Here is a 20,431-nt window from a genome sequence, read left to right as displayed (position 1 = left end):
GGGTGGCACTTATGGGTGGCACTGATGGATACTTATGGGTGGCACAGATGGGCACTGATAGGTGGGCACTGGGCATGGATGGGCACTGTGGGGTGGCACTGATGGACACTGTGGGGTGGCACTGATGGACACTGTGGGGTGGCACTGATGGACACTGTGGGGCGGCACTGATTTACCTATGTTGCCAGTCAGTGCCCATTTGTGGGCACTGATTGGCATCTTTTTTATTTTGTAATGCTTTTTTTTTTCAGACTTTTTTTTGTTTTGTTTGCCCTTCCCTGATGGTCCAGGGTGGGCTTCCCTGGTGGTCCAGTGTGGCGATCCGAGGGGGGGCTGCGCTGATAAACAATCAGCGCGAACCCCCCCTGTCAGGAGAGCCGCCGATCGGCTCTCCTCTACTCGCGTCTGTCAGACGCGAGTGAGGAAGAGCCATCAACGGCTCTTCCTGTTTACATCGTGATCAGCCGTGATTGGACACGGCTGATCACGTGGTAAAGAGCCTCCGTGAGAGACTCTTTACCGAGATCGGTGTTGCGGGGTGTCAGACTGACACCCTGCAACAACGATCGCCGAGATGCGCGCCCCTGGGGGCGCGCAGCGGCTCAGAATCCTGAGGACGTCATATGACGTCCAGTCAGGATTCTACAACCACTTTGCTGCCGTCGATATGTCATTTGTTTATAGCCGCTCCGTCGCGATCGCTCCCCGGAGCTGAAGAACGGGGAGAGCCGTATGTAAACACGGCTTCCCCGTGCTTCACTGTGGCGGCGCATCGATCGAGTGATCCCTTTTATAGGGAGACTCGATCGATGACGTCATTCCTACAGCCACACCCCCCCTACAGTTGTAAACACACACTAAGCGAACACTAAATCCTACAGCGCCCCCTGTGGTTAACTCCCAAACTGCAACTGTCATTTTCACAATAAACAATGCAATTTAAATGCATTTTTTGCTGTGAAAATGACAATGGTCCCAAAAATGTGTCAAAATTGTCCGAAGTGTCCGCCATAATGTCGCAGTCACGAAAAAAATCGCTGATCGCCGCCATTAGTAGTAAAAAAATAATAATTAATAAAAATGCAATAAAACTATCCCCTATTTTGTAAACGCTATAAATTTTGCGCAAACCAATCGATAAACGCTTATTGCGATTTTTTTTACCAAAACTAGGTAGAATATGTATCGGCCTAAACTGAGGAAAAAAAAATGTTTTATATATGTTTTTGGGGGATATTTATTATAGCAAAAAGTAAAAAATATTGCATTTTTTTCTAAATTGTCGCTCTATTTTTGTTTATAGCGCAAAAAAAAAAAACCGCAGAGGTGATCAAATACCACCAAAAGAAAGCTCTATTTGTGGGGAAAAAAGGACGCCAATTTTGTTTGGGAGCCACGTCGCACGACCGCGCAATTGTCTGTTAAAGTGACGCAGTCCCGAACTGTAAAAAGACCTTGGGTCTTTAGGCAGCATATTGGTCCGGTCCTTAAGTGGTTAATCAACCAGGATAACTACTCCTGCCAAGTAAATTTGTGAGTAGTGAGTAAGTAGTAAGTCTACTGAAAGTGTTAATGGATGGACAGTCCTTTTGGTCACAATGTAAATTCTCCCAGCCTAACCCTGATCAAAATAAAAATTTAAAGTAATTTTCTATCAAAAAAAGGATGATTTTTACATGTAGGAGAGGAGTGCCAGAATGAACCCGGTATGAAAGTGGTTAAAGTCCTTTAAAATCCCATTCTTTTTGAGGTTCTTTCCATTTAAATCAGGGATGATGGCATTTACATGCCAATTAATTTGAGTCTATTTAATTTCTAAAGTAACAGGATCTTTTTTTTTTAGGTTAACAAATTCTTTAAGGAATTTTTTAAAATATTATTAAATCATTTTTTTTCTTTCCATTCTATTTGGTCAGGAGCAATAATTTCTTTCTTTTTGTAACCACTTCAGTACCGCACATAGTCATATGATGTCCACAGAGGTGATCGTCTATCCTGGGTGGACATCATATGACGTCCTGGGCTTTGTGAGGGGATATCTGAAGGATGCCTGCAGCTAGAGGCATCATTCAGATATCATTGTTTGCCGGCGGCGATCCTGCGCACCATAAGAATGATCATAGCGGCGGTTCCGCCGCTTGATCATTCTTATAGGTGGCGGGAGGGGACACCCCCTCCCGCCGCCATCCGGTGCTTCTCCAGGCTCTCCCGTGGCATCGGGGGCCCGGAGAAAGAATCACTGAGCACCGGATAGGAAGCCATAGAGATGACTGGTGACCAGATGGTCACCAGTCATCTCTATGACCGTCGGAGGCCCGGGCGCGATGTGATGACGTCACACCCGGGTACCCAGAAGTAAACAAAGCCGCAATTGCGGCTGCTAAGCAACAGTAATCATGAGATCGTTGAATTTTTTTTCACTGATTTCATGCTTTCCAGCCTGGAGGAGAGATGTTGGGTCTTATTGACCCCGCATCTCTCCATAAAGAGTACCTGTCACACACATTCCTATTACAAGGGATGTTTACATTCCTTGTAATAGGAATAAAAGTGATAATCAAAAAAAAAAAAAAAAAAGTGTAAATAAATAAATAAATAAATATGTAAAAAAAAAAAAGAAATCATTTTTTTTTATTTTAACGCTCCTGTCCCCAGTAGATCTCGCGCAGAAGCGAACGCACACGCAAGTCCCACCGACATATGTAAACGCTGTTTAAACCACATATGTGAGGTATCGCCGCGTGCGTTAGAGTGCCAGCAACAATTCTAGCACTAGATCTCCTCTGTAAATCTAAACTGGTAACCTGTAAAAAATTTCAAAGCGTTGTCTATGGAGACTTTTAAGTACTGAAGTTTGCCGCCATTCCATGAGTGTGCACAATTTTAAAGCGTGACATGTTAGGTATCTATTTACTCGGTGTAACATCATCTTTCATATTTTACAAAAAAATTGGGCTAACTTTACTGTTTTGTTATTTTTTTAATTCATGAAACAATTTTTTTCCCCAAAAAAGGCATTTGAAAAATTATTGCGCAAATACCGTGCAAGATAAAACTTTTCAATGACCGTCGTTTTATTCCCTAGGGTGTCTGCTAAAAAAACATATATAATGTTTGGGGGTTCTGCGTAATTTTCTAGAAAAAAAATTATGATTTGTACATGTAGGAGAGAAGTGCCAGAATAGGCCCGGTATGGAGGTGTGTATAAAAGCCCTGTATGGAAGCGGTTAAATTCTACTTGGTCAGGAGCAGTAATTCCTCTATTTTTTGTTTTTTTAAATACTGACATTTAAAAATTAAATCTTTCTGACTTTTAAGGGTCTGCTTTGTATTTTGGGGACCTTTAAAGGGGAGTGCGCCCTTTCTTTATTTGATTTTTAAAGAAACCGGCAATGGAATGTCGTTTGCCGGCAATTCAAACCTTCTCTGGCAAGGTAAGCCCCCATATGTTGAGGGGGTGTAACATGTAATGCCGCATACACACCATCACTTTATAAAAAAATGACGTTTTTGAAACTTCAATTTTCAAAGACGAAGTTGCCTACACACCATCGTTTTCTCACAATGATCTTGCAAAGTGAGGTTACGTTCCACCACGTTTTACCATTGAAGCTCGCTTCATAAGTAGCTTCTGGGCATGCGTGGATGAAAAAACGTCTTAGAAAACGACGTTTTTTGCTACACACGGTCAATTTCTGTGAAGTAAAAGTGCACTTTTGAAAAACGACACATAAAATTGAAGCATGCTTGAATTTTTTTTGGTCGTTTTTTACAAGACATAAAACGACGTTTTCCCCCACACACGGTCAATTAAAGTGACGTTTTTAAAAACGTCATTTTTTTTCATCACATAAAGTGATGGTGTGTACGCGGCATAACTTTCTCCAGTCACAGAAAAAAACACTGGCAGGTAAAATATGCTTTAATTCATCAAAATGTTAATGGTGTACAACATAATTTCAGTTTAAAAGCATCACAGTGAAAGGCAGCATCATTGTTCCCAAGTACTAAATGCAGTGCTTGCCACTGATTGGTTGTTTTATGTCACATGGTTTATGGATGCCATAAGGCTCATTTAATGGAACAGTGATATATTTTATTAATTATTGTTCATTTAGTGACATCAGTAACTTTGTCTTCATCTTGAATTGCCAGAGTCGCCTACAAAACAGAACAAAAGTACAGAAAAATTACAGTTTTGTCTATAAGTGTGTTAAAATATTATAATACAAGAAATGGCAAAAATGTGTTAGACAGTCATACGGAAGTTAAAACTTTGGCGATACCTTTTGTGCGGCTAACGGAATATTTTTTGAGATTCAAGCTTAACCACTTCCCTACCGAGTCATTGTGAAACTACGTTGACGGGAACCCTCCCTCCCTCCGGGTGGACATCATATGACGTTCTGGGCTTCCCGGGCGGCTAGGGGGCGCACGTGTGCCCCCCTGGATCGCTTGGGACCCGGTGCGCATTCCCGTCGCCAGCAATGTCTCCGCCGGGCACCCGAGATTGCCCACAATAGTGTAATAATGGGGTGTAAACACACAGATCCATGTCCTGTCAGAGGTGAGGAGACAGATGTGTGTTCCCAGTACAGAGGAACACAGATCGGTCTCCTCCCCTTGTGAGTCCCCTCCCCCAACAGTTAGAATCCCTCTTAGGGAACATATTAACCCCTTGATCACCCCCTAGTGTTAACCCCTTCCCTGTCAGTCACATTTACACAGTAATCAGTGCAGTTTTATAGCACTAATTGCTGTATAAATGTGAAAGGTCCCAAAAACGTGTCAAAAGTGTCCGATATGTCCGTCGCAAAGTCACGGTCACAATAAAAATCGCAGATTGCCGCCATTACTAGTAAAAAAAATGACATAAATCTATCCCTTATTTTGTAGATGCTATAACATTTGCGCAAATTTAATAAACGCTTATTGCGATTTTTCTTTTACCAAAAATAGCTAGAAGAATACATATAGGTCTAAACTGAGGGAAAAAATATTAGCCGGATTCAGGCGCTTCTTTAGGTCGGCGTAGCACATCCCATTTGCACTACGCCGACGTAACATAGTGAGGCAAGTACAGTATTCACAAAGCACTTGCCTCCTAAGTTACGTCGGCGTAGCGCACATGGCCCGGCGTAAGCCCGCCTAATTCAAAATAGGCAGGTAGGGGGCGTGTTGTATGGTAATGAATCGTGACCCCATGTAAATGAAGGCCGTTCTTACGGCACATGCGCGCGCATGCTCAGAATCACGTTGCAAATACTCCCTACGTCACAACGTCGGCTCAATGCTTTCGACGTGAACGTAACCTACGCCCAGCCCCATTCACGTACGCTTACGCAAACGACGTTAAATACGACGGCTGTTCCGTCGTCCATACATTGCATGGGCTGCGCCAACTTTTTGGTGGTTTATCTTTACGCCGGCGTATGTCTTACGTAAACGTTGTATCTTACTGCGACGGGCGTACGTACGTACGTTCGTGAATCGGCGTATCTTGCTCATTTACATATTCTAGGCGTAAATCAACGTACACGCCCCTAGCGGCCAGCGTAAATATGCAGCTAAGATACGACGGCGTAGGAGACTTACGCCGGTCGTATCTTAGCAACAGAGAAGCGTATCTCAGTTTGAGAAACAATCTACTGATACGCCGTCGTAAGTCTTTCTGAATCTGGCTAAATGTTTTTTTTTTTTTTTTTTAAATTGTGATATTTATTAAATCAAGAAAAAAGGATTTTTAAAGGTAAATGTTTGTCGCCATTCCATGAGCGGGCGCAACTTTGAAGCGTGACATGTTGGGCATCAATTTACTCGGCGTAACATTATCTTTCACAATATAAAAAAAAATGAGTCTTTAAATTGTTTTACCCATCTAAATACACAAATCTTACATCATTACCTGTGTTGCAGGGATGGTTGTATTCTGTCACTGCTTGTTCATCTGGAAGGTAAAAGAAGAACATTTAAAATGCCATCAAAGACATAAACAAGATACATAAGACAGACACTCCAATCAGTAATGAGTGTGTGATATAGAAGGGGTGATTTCATACCATACCATTATTTCATCATCCTCCACCAAAAACAAACTCTTATGCCGCGTACACACGATTGAAAATTCTGACAAGAAAACCGTGGATTTTTTCTGACAGATGTTGGCTCAAACTTGTCTTGCATACAAACGTCACACAAATCTTGTCGGAAATTCCAACTGTCAAGAACGCAGTGACGTACAAGATGTACAACGATCCGAGATCAATGAAGTTCAATAGCCATTTTGGCTCTTCTGCTTGATTCTGAGCATGCATTTTTTATTGCGCATCGGAATTGCATAAAGACGAGCGGATTTTCTGATAGGAACAGTAATGCAAGGCTTTCTTCCTGGTGTGGAGAAAGCCTCTTGAGGGGGAGGGGGGAGCAGGAGTGTCAGGACACCCACTAACACACAGCTCCTTTCTCTATTTGCAAAGTAGAATGTCATGACCCTCCTGCTCGCCCCCTCAAGAGGCTCCACACCAGGAAGAAAGCCTTGCATTACTGTGTGAAGTTACAGACAGAAGAACAGGAAGTGAGGATTTCTGAGGCCCCGTACACACGAGAGGATCTATCCGCTGGTATTTATCCGCGGATCAATTCCAGCGGATAGATCCTGTGGTGTGTACGGCCCAGCGGATATTTATCCATGGATATTTTTCGGGCCGATGGATTTAGCATGCTAAGAAATCTATCCGCTGGAATCCTGTCCAGCGGATTGATCCGGTGGTCTGTACAGACTCACCGGATCAATCCGTCCGATCCCCTCCCTCGCATGCGTCGTAATGATTCGACGCATGCGTGGGAAGTCATTACCTTCCAGCGTCGCGCACGTCGCCGCGTCATCATCGTGGCGACGGCGCGACACGTCACCGCGGATGGATTCCAAGGGGGTTTCGATCTGATGGTTAGTACAACCATCAGATCAAAATCCGCTAGAGGATTTATCCGCGGGAACGGTCCGGAGGACCGTTTCCAGCCGATAATCCTCTCGTGTGTACGGGGCCTCAGAAGAAATAAGGACATTTGAAAGCAAAATGGAAGGATGAGGTAAGTGAAGGAAGATTGCACTAATGTAAAGGAAGCTATTTAGGGGAAAACAAAATTACCTTTACAATCCCTTTAATGGGTCATTATTTAAAAAAAAAAGCGGTCACGAGAATGATAATGGTGACCAAACATGAGAACGCCATTACCTGTCTCATAATAGTCGTATATTTTTACTGTGGCTGGTTTCAGATCCTTGACCTCAATGTCCTGTTCCACCAAAAAGGAAAGATTTATAGGATCATGTCCCACCTATAAGAAAAATAATTTTACAGCGCTTGATAACATCGAAGAACAAGACAAAATCGCAGATACAAAGGAAAGGTTGGTAACAGTTTGGTTTCTACCAGTTGCAGAATAATATCAGGTGTGATAGATGATACAAATGTGTGACAGATGTACTTCAAGATGAAGACTTATTAATGAACAAGTTAATGAATACAATAACGAGTGATTTTATGCTGTATTTAAAGTGTATATCTCTTGCCATTTTTTCCTTTTGAGTAGGGTTTTGGAAATGTTGTCAGTTTTAATTGTTGAATTGAAAAATTATAGCAATATTAACCATTTGAGGACCAAAAATGACCCGGTCAGGGATACAGATATATAGATACTGAGAGAGAACCGGGGCTCAGGGAGGGGATTTCCTCCCCTATGTGCATTACTTCCCTTATATAAAATATATGTACACAATCTCTCTCTCGCTCTGAATGTATCTCAGTATCTGTATATCTCTATTTCTCTCTCGCTCTGAATGTGTCTCTCTCTCTCTCCCCCCGCTCCGTCTATGGTAATACGTCACTTCCGTGACAAATTGTGATGGGTTCACTGAAGGGTAGTGTCGTAAATCCTGTGGAACGCATCACATTTGCCGTTGGAGCGCATTGCGAATGCGCAGTTGCCCGCCACGTGACTTCCGCAGCATTCTGCGATAGGGAGCAGAATATGACAACACACTGGCCATGCAAGTTTCTGCTGACTGCACAATGAGATTCAAATTAGATGCATTTGTATGTAGGTCCAGTGCAGCACACACAGTCCTAGTGCGACGAAAGAACTTTTTTGTTGAAATAATGCAAAGACAGTTCACAAATAATCCAGTTGGAAGGCAACCCAACTGGGAACACTCACGGTTCTAACAGCGAGTAGAAAGCAGGATTCAACTAAACTGTAAGAGCCTATTTGAGAGGGGCAGAATGTGGCCTGGCTGTCTTGTACCCAAGCAGGTAGATGCCAGAGAAGTTGTGAGCCCTACATTTTCCCTCCTCGTCAGGAACCTTTTCCTGCCACTAGTTCTGTCCCTACCAGACGAAGTACCTGTCCCTACTCTACCAACTCGCAAAATGTGTACCAAACTTGGGAGCCAGGGCCTTAAAAAGGCTCTGCCTGACCTAAGATGGCTGCTAGAGTCACATGGAGTGGCAGCATCCAATGGGATAGCTTCCCCAGGAAACCATAGAGGAACCATGTTTCTCTTGACTTCCTCTTGAAGAGCGCCACCTGCAGTGGAGAAAGTAAACTGCACCTGGCTACAAGTATGTCACAATCATGCTGCAGAGAGGATGCATCATATAGCTACCATCTCAATTCAATAGGTAGATGAAAAAAGGCATTCAAACCTCATTCAGATATAAGGTGACCATGTCCGTCTGTATTTCACTTCTCTGTATCAGTTTGTCCTGCATCTGTGGAAAAAAAAAACAATACCATATCTTGATATTCAAATAATAATAATAAAAAAAAAGTGTTAAAGTCTCCTGTTACCATTTGGTGGTGGTGTTGGGTTAGTATTTGTCCTGGTAGTTGGATCATAACTGTGAAATAAATTCTAAACTTACATTTCAGCTTAATGAATTTAGCCAAGTTAAAGTGGACCTTTCCACCTTAACAAAAATTGTCATCAGTATGCAGCACATCACAACCTTTGCATCTCTTATTGGCCATGCGTCGTATGACCTTACAATCATCTGCTTGAAGAAAAAAATTCTCCCCAAGATATCACGGAAAAGTCATTTTTTTTTTCAGGCAAGATGAGGCGCATGATGACATTGGCGTCCAGCCCATTCCTTCTCCACTGAGCCATCAATGACATCATATGCCTCATCTTGCATATGCTTTGTACCAGAATTTTTTTATTTATTTTAACAGAAAAATTGTGAGGGGAAAGCGGGTAAGTACTACTAACTTTATTAGTTTTAGTTAGTAGAATGTATTATGTTATATTATAAAATGTCACTGCCCTTACCTATGACTGGTCTATACAGTAAGGAGCACTGGAAAAGGCACATATGCATACAAAAACAACATAGAATATTCAAGCTCAAACTTACCGACCAATCAGCAACCAACCAAATTCCCCTGTCTAACTGTATGCGTTAAAAACAGAGGTTTAGTTGCACGCATTTGTAAATGCATGTGTAAGCTGCCTGCCCTGTCAAGGCTCTCTGTGTACTGCAACTAAACCTCTGTTTTTAACGCATACTGTTAGACAGGTGAATTTGGTTGGTTGCTGATCGGTCGGTAAGTTTGAGTTTGGATATTCTATGTTGTTTTTGTATGCATACACGCCTTTTCCAGTGCTCCTTACTGTATAGACCAGTCATAGGTAAGGGCAGTGACATTTTATAATATAACATAATACATTCTACTAACTAAAACTAATAAAGTTAGTAGTACTTACCCGCTTTCCCCTCACAATTTTTCTGTTAAAATAAATAAAAAAATTCTGGTACAAAGCATATGCAAGATGAGGCATATGATGTCATTGATGGCTCAGTGGAGAAGGAATGGGCTGGACGCCAATGTCATCATGCGCCTCATCTTGCCTGAAAAAAAAAATGACTTTTCCGTGATATCTTGGGGAGAATTTTTTTCTTCAAGCAGATGATTGTAAGGTCATACGACGCATGGCCAATCATAGGTAGGGGCAGTGACATTTGTTTTTTGTATTTATGTCATTGTGGTCAGGCAACGCACTAGCACCTTTGCTTCTATGTGCTGGGTGTTTAGTGTGCTCCTGCCCCTTTAAGGAGGGCTGGGCTACCTCCAGTCACCTGCCCTTTATCTATCCATCAGCATGCATGTGCTTCCACTGAGGAGACTTTAAATTTTAGAGTTAGGACTGCAGTACACAGAGAGCCTTGACGAGGTCTGCATAGGATGCATTAAGGTGAAAAAACACGAGGGTTTACAAACCCTTTAAACACTAAACTTTTTTATCTTAAAGTGGTTAAAAACCTGAGTCATGGAATCTTTGCAAAACACATATATCTGTAGTGTTTACTTATCTCTCTCCAAAGCTCTGAGTGTTGTTTCTCTCTAATGCTTTGTTCCTCTGTTATCGGCATGAGTCACTTCTGAAAAGTTTTTCCGACACATGAGATACATTTGTGTCGGGAGGGGGGAGTGCTCAGAATGGAGATGGTGTATTTACAACACAGTTCTTCTGCTGTGTGGAGGGGGGGGTGTATGCCTTTCCTCCAATCAGCTCTCTCTACCCTCTCCTCTATGCTGCTGACAGATAAAGAAAGATTTTTAACAAGGTCTGCACTTTTGAAATTGTGTAGAGAGGGGAAGACCGCAGATAAACAAGTAACACATATGTAGGAGGATTTGTTTGATCTCTGTGTATCACCTGAGGCTGTTCACTTCACTGGGTATATGTGAGGGTTTACAACCACTTTAATGCATGCTAATAGAATATTTTTGTCAGTAGCCATCCTTACCTTTCTCACTGTACTCTTGACCGGAATGTATCCAGACAGCATCTTCACCTCTATAACAACCATATTAGTTCTTTCCCTGGTTCCAGTGTAACTGTGAAAGTAAAACATAAATAAATAAATAAATAAAATACAGGTCTAGAGTGAAATACCCTGTCATGCCCCTTAATACTTTAGAATAATTTTTAGGCATATAGGGCCAGATTCACATATAATTACGTTGCTCCTGGGCAGCATAACGTATGTAATTTACGTTACACCGCCGCAGGTTTACAGCGTAAGTGCCTGATTCTCAGAACACTTACCTGTAAACTTGCGGCGGTGTATCGTAAATGCGCTCGGCGCAAGCCCGCCCAATTCAAATGGGGCGGGCACCATTTAAATTAGGCGCATTCCCGCGCCGAGCGAACTGCGCATGCTCCGTCTGGTAAATTACCCGACGTGCATTGCGCTAAATGACGTCGCACCGACGTCATTTGCTTAGACGTTAACGTAAATGGCGTCCAGCGCCATTCACGGACGTCTTACGCAAACGACGTTGATTTTTAAATTTCGTCGTGGGAACGACGGCCATACTTAACATGGCTTAGGACAACTAGGGCTAAGCCCTAATTTTACGTGACGCAATTAGACGGAAACGACGTACAGTTAGATTGACGGGCCGTTCGGACGTTCGGGGATCGCCGTAAGTATTCATTTGCATATTCTACGCCGGCCGCAATGGCCTCGCCACCTAGCGGCCGGCCTAGAATTGCATTCTTAAGATCCGACAGTGTAATTCAATTACACCTGTCGGATCTTAGGGCTAGCTATGCGTAACCTGATTCTATGAATCAGTCGCATAGTTAGGACGGCCCTAACACAGAGATACGATGGCGTATCAGGAGATACGCCGTCGCATCTCTTTGGTGAATCTGGCCCTTAGATTCCAACAGCAGCAACACCTATTAAGCAAGCAGGTGCCACACAATGGGTTAGCTATCAGCTATCATTTCTGTGTGTGATGTGATCTGGTAACCTGGAGAGGAACCATTTATGGAAAAATACCAGGTTGATCTGTGCACAGTGGCTTCCTTTTAATAGCGCCCCCCAACCCCCCCCCCCTCCATTATGGGGGGACTGGGTGCTTAGGTTCAGGGATATCTCACCAAAAAGTCTGAGATCCCGTCTGTACAAGAAGTGAGACAAAATCTTTCCACCAGTAACGCAAACACAAATACATCTTCGGTTGAGTGAGTTTAAGCCCTGTACTCACGGGGCAGAATCTCGTCACGGAAAAAAAAAGATTGTTTTTCCTGACGAGATTCTTGGCAAGAATCTCTTGCCGCCCGAGTGTACAGACACTCCATTCAAAAGAACCGCCGTTCTTTTGAATGGCAGGAACGCGGTGACGTCACCGCGTACGACGAGCATGCACTCCTCACATTCAATGCCATGGCCAACCTCTTGCTACACCCTACCTATGCCTAGGAAGCTACCGCGCATGCGTCAAAGTCATTTCGAGCATGTGCGGGTTTCCACGGCAACAGGTAAGTATACAGATGCTCGGGTTTCTCGGCAGGAAAACACTGCCGAGAATCACAACGAGAAATTAGAGAGCAGGTTCTCTATTTTTCTCGTCGAGATTCTGGGCAGTTTTCTTGACGAGAAACCTCAAAGCCTCGTACACACGCTCAGTTTACTCGGCAAGAAAGCTCTGCCAGCAGTTTTCTTGCTGGTTCTTGCCTCGTACACACGATCAGATTTTACGACGGGAATTGTGTGATGACAGGCTGTTGACGGAAAATCCGACCGTTTGCATGCTCCATCGGACAATTGTTGTCGGATTTTCCACTGACAAATGTGGGGTAACATGCTTTAAAAATTTCCGCCAACAAATGTGTGATGTTGGATTATCCGATCGTGTGGACACAAGTCCATCGGGAAAAAATCTCCAAAGTACAAACACGGTCCGTCCGTGTGAATGAGGCCTAACTGCGTCCCCTCCGATTAATAATGGAAAACAATAATACAACTCACGTAGCACTGATGTGAATCTCAAAATTTGTCACTGGATCCCCCAGACACTCTCTGTTTGAAAGTGTTGTCACCTTTAATGAAAAGCTGGTGTCCCTTTTGGGTGGAGGGACGTTGTATCTCATAACTGCCTGTGAGGTGAGAAGAGAAAATTCGAGTTTGAGGATGACTATACACAAGAAAAGGGAAGGCCGAGGGTTGATTTCCTCTTACCTGTGCGAAAACACAGCCGTTTCCTGTGGCAGACAACGTGTAATCTCCGGTAACAGCCGGTAGCGATGCTTTTTGAAGGAGGAGGCGGTTGTGCTTGTCTACATGGAACTTCTCCAGAAATCCTGAGCTGGCACTGACAGTCACAGTCACATCGCCCTTATCACTAAACGTGAGCTCTGAATACTTGGCCAGAGCTTGGAGAGCTACGACTGTGTCCTACATGGAATAAGAAAATAATGTTTGTGAAGGCCTTCATCTCATAATCAAAACCTTCCTCTAATGAGGTAGCAGATTTTGGATTGTGCTCAGTTCCGGCAACTAACATATTGGCCCAGATTCAAGAAGCACTTGCGCCCGCGCAACCATAGGTTACGCAGCGCAAGTGCTTACTTGCTCCGGTGTAACGAGTGCTCCTGATTCAGGAACCTCGTTACACCGACTGCAGGCTAAAATCTGCTCGGCATAAGGCTCTTATGCCTCGCAGATTTTAGGCTGCATTCTTGTGCATACTACCACTGATTCACAAGCTTGCGCAGGCCCGCGCAAGCCAGGTATGGAGTTTCCGTACGGCTACTTTTAGCACAAGGCTGCCCCTTCTAATAGTAGGGGCAGCCAATGCTAAAGTATAGCCGGCCTTCCCGCGCCGTGAAATTTGAATTTCACGGCGTTTGCGTAAGTGAAACGTGAATGGCGCTGGACGCCATTCACGTTCACTTAGAAGCAAATGACGTCCTTGCGACGTCATTTGCCGCAATGCACGTCGGGAAAGTTTCCCGACGGAGCATGCGCTGTAAGCGCGGCGCGGGAGTGCGCCAAATTTAAATGATTCTCGCCCCCGGCGGGATCATTTAACTTGCACGCGCTTACGCCGGGCAAATTTGCCGGCGCGCCCTCGCAATTCACGGAGCTACTGCTCCATGAATCGAGGGCAGCGCAAAATATTTGCGGGGGCGCAGGGCAAAATCGTTGCCCTGCTCCCCCGCAAATATCGCGCAATTCTACTTGAATCTGGGCCAGTGTTTCTAATTAAAGGCCATCTTTTTCAAACATTTAGTCTTTAAAAAAAAATTATCACTTTGGCCATTTAGGGCATAGTAAAGGGTTCTCTTGAAAGCCTACCGGCCCTCTGATACTCATCTTCGCAGTGATCCCCTACCATTTTGTTTATCTGACGGAGCCCATGGAAATAGGGTTAACATTTAGGTATGAGACTATCATTGCTTCAACCACTACGGGGAAAGGGACATATGAGGTTAATTGAGAAGTTGCTTTGTTCTCCTCTTAGTTTAAACCAAAGTACATCAAAAATGAATACATTTTTTATTAAAGGGGTTGTAAAGGTAAAAAAAAAAATCCTAAATTGCTTCCTTTACCTTAGTGCAGTCCTCCTTCACTTACCTCATCCTTCCATTTTGCTTTTAAATGTCCTTATTTCTTCTGAGAAATCCTCACTTCCTGTTCTTCTGCCTGTAACTCCACACAATAATGCAAGGCTTTCTCCCTGATGTGGAGTGTCGTTCTCGCCCCCTCCCTTGAGGGGGGAGCGGGCGAGTAGGAGAGTCAGGACGCTCTCTACGTTGCAGATAGAGAAAGGAGCTGTGTGTAAGTTGGCGTCCTGACTATCCTGCTCGCCCCCTCAAGGGAGGAGGCAAGCATGACACTCCACAAAAGGGAGAAAGCCTTGCATTACTGTGTGGAGTTACAGACAGAAGAACAGGAAGTGAGGAATTCTCAGAATAAATAAGGACATTTAAAAGCCAAATGGAAGGATGAGGTAAGTGAAGGAGGACTGCACTAAGGTAAAGGAAGCTATTTAGGATTTTTTTTTTTTTTTTTTTTTACCTTTACAACCCCATTAAGTGAAAATTAGATATGTAATGCATTATAAAGTTATCAGTCACCTGTGTAGATGAGAAGCCTCCATAGGGGTTCTGCTGTTTGCTCAGCCAGTTCACAATCTCTGTAGATTTGCCCAGGTCAGGTTTAGGATCATAGAGTATAGCCAGGAGGACATAGGCGTTCATTTCCACTTCAGCAGATGGGGCTCTGTGCCAGTATGAATCTTGAATGGGAGGAGTGGTATCCCGTGCCCAGTGGAGCTGTCCATCTGTAAATATGATGACACCACATAATTACATCTTGTCTTTCTCTAAAAACTGAACATAGCACCTTATTATAGGTTGTGCAGGATCTCTGTAGACTTTTATTTGGCATCAGCCAGGACTAAAGGAGATAATGCAACTGGCATTTATAGAAAATTCTGACACATCAAAGCTAGAGTTGGTTTTGACAACTATACCTAATTAATGAGTCAATTCTCCATCTCCTTCTCCCCCTCCCCCCTCCGTCACCACCTTGTATGGCTCAGTCCAAGGTTTTAGAGAGAAGGTCTGAAAATAGACATCAGTTCTCTCAAACCACAATTCTCTGCTAATCCTTTGTCAAATACTATATGGCCAAAATGTTGGTGGCTAGGGATGAGCCGAACACCCCCCCGTTCGGTTCGCACCAGAACTTGCGAACAGACCAAAAGTTTGTGTGAACTTTAGAACCCCATTAAAGTCTATGGGACTCGAACGTTTGAAATCTAAAGTGCTAATTTTAAAGGCTAATATGCAAGTTATTGTCCTAAAAAGTGTTTGGGGACCTGGGTCCTGCCCAAGGGGACATGTATCAATGCAAAAAAAAGTTTTAAAAACTGCAGTTTTTTCGGGAGCACTTGTTATCCTTCAGAAATGACACTTTTTGCTTTGATACATGTCCCCTGGGGCAGGACCCAGGTCCCCAAACACTTGCATATTAGCCTTTAAAATTAGCACTTTAGATTTCTCCCATAGACTTTTCCAGGGTGTTCTGCGGCTTTTCGAATTTGCCACGAACACCCCAAATTGTTCGCTGTTCAGCGAACAGGCAATGTTCGAGTCGAACATGAGTTTGACTCGAACTCGAAGCTCATCCCTATTGGTAACACTTGACGATGAGTTTATTGTACATCCCATAATAAAACCATGAGTATTAATAAGGGGTGGGCAGCTTTTTTGTGGCTATAACAGCCTTCACTCTTTTGCGAATGCCTACCATTATATTTTGAAATGTAGACTAAAATGTACGATAAGGGAAATCCATTGAGAATAGTGGGAAGAACACAGGTTATGGAGAGCGCCTGTAGGAATTTGTTCCTATTCAGCCAAAAGAGTATTGCTTAAGTCAAATACTCAAGCTGGAAAGCACCTGGTTTTGTATACTGGTGTTAGAACAGAAAAGAGCCTTCAACAGTTTAAAGCGGAGGTCCACACAAAAATGGAACCTCCGCTGTCCGGAATCCTCCTTCCCTCCAGTGTCACATTTTGCACCTTTCAGGGGGAGGGGGAGCAGATACCTCTCTGCTGGGGTCTATGTCATGTCCGGCGCCGCCCGCTGTCTTCTGGGTCACACACACGGTCACACACACGGTCCCAGAAGACAGCAGCGATAAGTCCCACACGTGCTGTAGGGAACCAGGAAGTGAAGCAGCAAGGCTTCACTTCCTGATTCCCTTGCCGAAGATGGCGGCGGCAGCACCCATGAGCCGAAACAGAGATCGGCTTTGGGTGCCGACATCGCGGGTACGCTGGACAGGTAAGTGTCCTTATTTTAAAAGTCAGCAGCTGCAGTATTTGTAGCTGCTGACTTAAGAAAAAAAATTTGGTGGACCTCCACTTTAACAAGAAATTAGTACAATTTTTTTTGTATAAAACGTTTGTACGGGGTCAACAGTTGCAGATCAACAGTAGTAAAGTGGATACAGAAGGTACAGTACTCAATTGTGTTACGATTATTAAGTACAATTTCAGAAAACATATTTAAGCGTCAGCTGATAGTGAGCTGAAAAGTAGAGGTTTTACGTTAGTTTGGTTCATATGAACTAATGTTGACTTCCACCGCCTTAGGATTTAGAGACCTGGCTGCTAGAAGTATGTGCATTACTACCTGTCTGTAGTTCTTTGGGTAGTTATCAATACTTATATTAAGAAGGGCTAGTTCAGGGCAGGGAGACAGTTGTCGAAAATATATTTATACTGTATGGTTCAGCTTTGACAGTAATCATTACTGGAATTGCCTAAACTCCAATAATTTGCAGGGATGTCCACATACTTTTGACTATATAATGTAACTCCAGATAAAATCCTCCATGTAAAAAATCAATGGTTTCCAGAAACGAGTCCACATTTAGACAGGCTCGACTTGCGTGGTAACATCACAGACATGGACTCCGCCCTGCGTGTTTCGTCAGAATTGACATCCTCGGGGGCATGCCGAACCATTGATTTTTTACATGCTGGATTTTATCTGGAGTTCTTAGCATCATTTTCTTTTAATGAAATATCATACAGTTTTACACTATGTGGACTGTTTTTTTCCCCCCCTATGGTTTGTGAGTTGGGATGATTTTCATTGCCAGCCATGACACTATCCTATTCAGCCTAAACTGTGGGAACTGAACAGATCTTCTGTGTATCACTCGACTCATATAATTTAGAGTCTAGATCTTTGGTAAGCAAGCATTTCACATGATTCAAGGTGGAGGTGAACCTGGGTGAAAATTCACAAAATATTTATTCAAAATATTTATTCACTCCCATTGGATATTCACTTAAAGAGACTGTGTTCACTTACATTGTTTTTTTGGGGGTTTGGAGACTAATATGAGATGTTTATATATAGACACTGTTTTCACTATCTTTATTATTTTTATTGTTTAGCTCAGCAACTTATGTTTAGACATGTGCACAGCAAAAATTTTTGTTTATTTCTGTTTCGTTTCTGTTCGTTTATCGTGATTCGTAACGAGTCGTAATTTCGTAAGACGTTAGTTATCGTATTCGTACTCTTTAGTATTTTCGTAACACTTTTTTTACCGTTTCTGTTTTTTTTCTGTTAGTTTATTTTTCGTTGAATCGAGATTCGTATTTTCGTTATATGTTGTATTCTGCCGCGTTGGTATTTTTAAAATGATTTTATTTGTTCCTTCGTTTTTACGTTGGTTTAATTTTCGTTGTTTTGCTATTCGTATTTACATTATATTTTCCATCATGCCGCGTTCGTATTTTCGTAAAAAATATATATTCGTTGATTTATGATCATTCGTATTTTCGTGTCCAATTTCCTTTGATTGTAAAAACGTACTTTTGTAGATTTTATTGCATTCGTAATTCTGAATACATTTTACGTTTATTCAACACACTACTCGTCGTCATTTTGTAATTCGTACTTTACGGTGATTGACTTGACTGTCTTAGTTAGCACACACACCCTGTCTAGAATGAAGTCTGACGTAGAAGAAAACTAAAATATGTCAGATATTACAAATACAAATCTAGAAATTAGATGCACTGCAGTCTAACACAGAAAAAGACACAAGGAGCCAGGAGGTAATGAGAAAGAAGCTCATTGGGGGAAGGAACAAACCTCTTCAGAGGAAAGGGACAGCGCTCAGTGGCTATTGGTCAATGTCCAGAAATATTTCAGTACTAACGAAAGCTAATTTACATTATTTCGTATTTTCGTTGTTTTCATTTCCGTTTTCCGAAGATTCGTAATTTATTTTTTGTTAGTTTTGATTTTCGTTTTTTATTCTTTGTTCGGCATTTCGGTTGTTTTCTTTTCGGTCTTCGAATATTAGTAAATTTGCATTTTCGTTCATTTTGTTTTTCGTAATAATTTTTTTTTTTGGGTTCGGTATTTTCGTTGTTTCTATGTTTTCGTTTCTTTCTTCTTTCGTATCTTCGTTGTTTTCCATATTCGTTATTTTGAAAATATTGTTATTCGTTATTAATTGCGCTAAACCGTTCGTTCATTCGTATGTTAACGAATCAACTAAAATTACGAAAATTACGTATTCGTAACTAAAAAAATTGCACATGTCTACTTATGTTATACTTGATAAAATATAACTTTTAAAAAGTATAAACATAAACAATATATAATTGGCCTAAATCCCACTTTTAATAGTAAAAAAGAGAAAAAACAATATCTAACGAGTGGACATTGATGGTCAGACTTTCAGGCCAAGGAAGTAGGTTAAAAAAGTTTAATTTAATAGCATATAGATACAAAACAATAATACAAAATAATATTACAAAAGATTATTATTATTAGCCACTGTATATTCCTCAGAAGTCGCCAACGCACGTTTCGCCGTGGGGCTTCTTCAGGACGAAGACGAGGAATGCATGTTTAGCAGAAAAACAGATTTGTATATGACAGATGGTCCTCAACGGAAGTATCCATAAGGCATATATGATGCACAGTAAACGACAGCATACGTCGAAAGTGGAGTTTTGGCAGGAATTTTCACACACAGCACCAGGGATCTTAGGTGACCGATAAAGGTCAAACGAATGGTCCGTGGATTGCAGGGTTAGAAAATCCCAGGCAAACTGCACAGCTCAAAAAGACTAATTAAGATGGTCTCAGGCTTACTGGGACAGCAGATAGTGGCCACCATATACAACATGTGAATCCAATTATGGAAATGTTTAAGCCGGTAACGCCGCCAATAGACAAGCACTGCAGTCAAAGCAGAAGGCCACGGAGCAGCGTGTGTGACAGATGTCTGTGTCCCAGGGTGTACACAAGGCAACCTTTTAATAGGTTTTCCACTTACAGGGTAATTATCTTTGTATCTGATTATTTCTCCCTTTTAATAATCAGTGCACTTAGTTTCAGCCCCAACAGAAGAAGGATTGTATTTGAATAAACTTGATTTTTAAAAACAAACTTAAAAAAAAATCAGTTATTGTATACAATGATTCTGCCTAGAATCATTTTAGTAAATCTATTCCTCACCTTCTCTTATAGCTTTTTCCTCCAGTTTGTCCAATACAGCCGCCCTGAGTTCTGTCTCTCGGCACAGTGTAAAGGTGTAGGCCAGCAGAGCCAAAGTGTATACATTGGTCACATTCGCAGAAGCCTCCCGCAGACAGGACACTGCGTCTTTGACCAGAGGATCCTAGAAATAAATTAAACTAATATGAAATCTCAGTATTTCTTGATTTAAAATTTGGAAGAGTAATCAAGAGGATAAAGATGCATAATGAATCTGATGTTAAAATCAAATTTAACCAAAAAGTGGAGATCATGCCCAATTTTCATTCGGTAAAAATATTAACATTCACCTTTTTTGTCAATATGTATAGTCCTTTCTACTACTACCCCACTAAAGGTCATATCTGATTTTCGGCTTAGGCATAGATTTATTACATAGCACAACATGGAAGGGAGCTGCTTCAAGCCCAGTTGTTCACCCATGTTCAGGGGTGATGTGTTACAGTCTAACAAGTACTGGAATTAATATGAAACACCAGTGGCAAACTGTACACACATTATAGCAATACCTACTATTAGACATGTTC

At 42.2% G+C, this 20,431-nt stretch overlaps 1 protein-coding gene across 1 annotated transcript in view; it reads right to left on the bottom strand.

Annotated features, from left to right (window-relative positions):
• Nucleotides 1-3,904: 3,904 nt before the first annotated feature.
• Nucleotides 3,905-20,431, bottom strand: part of LOC120946693 (alpha-2-macroglobulin-like) — a 154,345-nt gene continuing 137,818 nt past the window's right edge. The window contains exons 29-37 of the mRNA XM_040361321.1: nt 19,866-20,028; nt 14,939-15,144; nt 13,038-13,253; nt 12,828-12,955; nt 10,812-10,902; nt 8,706-8,771; nt 7,236-7,338; nt 5,906-5,947; nt 3,905-4,161 (exon numbers count right to left, since the gene is read on the bottom strand). Coding sequence (XP_040217255.1) covers nt 4,139-4,161; nt 5,906-5,947; nt 7,236-7,338; nt 8,706-8,771; nt 10,812-10,902; nt 12,828-12,955; nt 13,038-13,253; nt 14,939-15,144; nt 19,866-20,028 — 1,038 coding nt within the window. The 3' untranslated portion in view covers nt 3,905-4,138. The remainder of the gene's footprint in view (nt 4,162-5,905; nt 5,948-7,235; nt 7,339-8,705; nt 8,772-10,811; nt 10,903-12,827; nt 12,956-13,037; nt 13,254-14,938; nt 15,145-19,865; nt 20,029-20,431) is intronic.

This window comes from Rana temporaria, chromosome 8 (assembly GCF_905171775.1).
Source record: "Rana temporaria chromosome 8, aRanTem1.1, whole genome shotgun sequence".
Lineage (NCBI taxonomy): Eukaryota > Metazoa > Chordata > Amphibia > Anura > Ranidae > Rana > Rana temporaria.
This window is presented reverse-complemented; position numbering and strand designations above follow the sequence as displayed.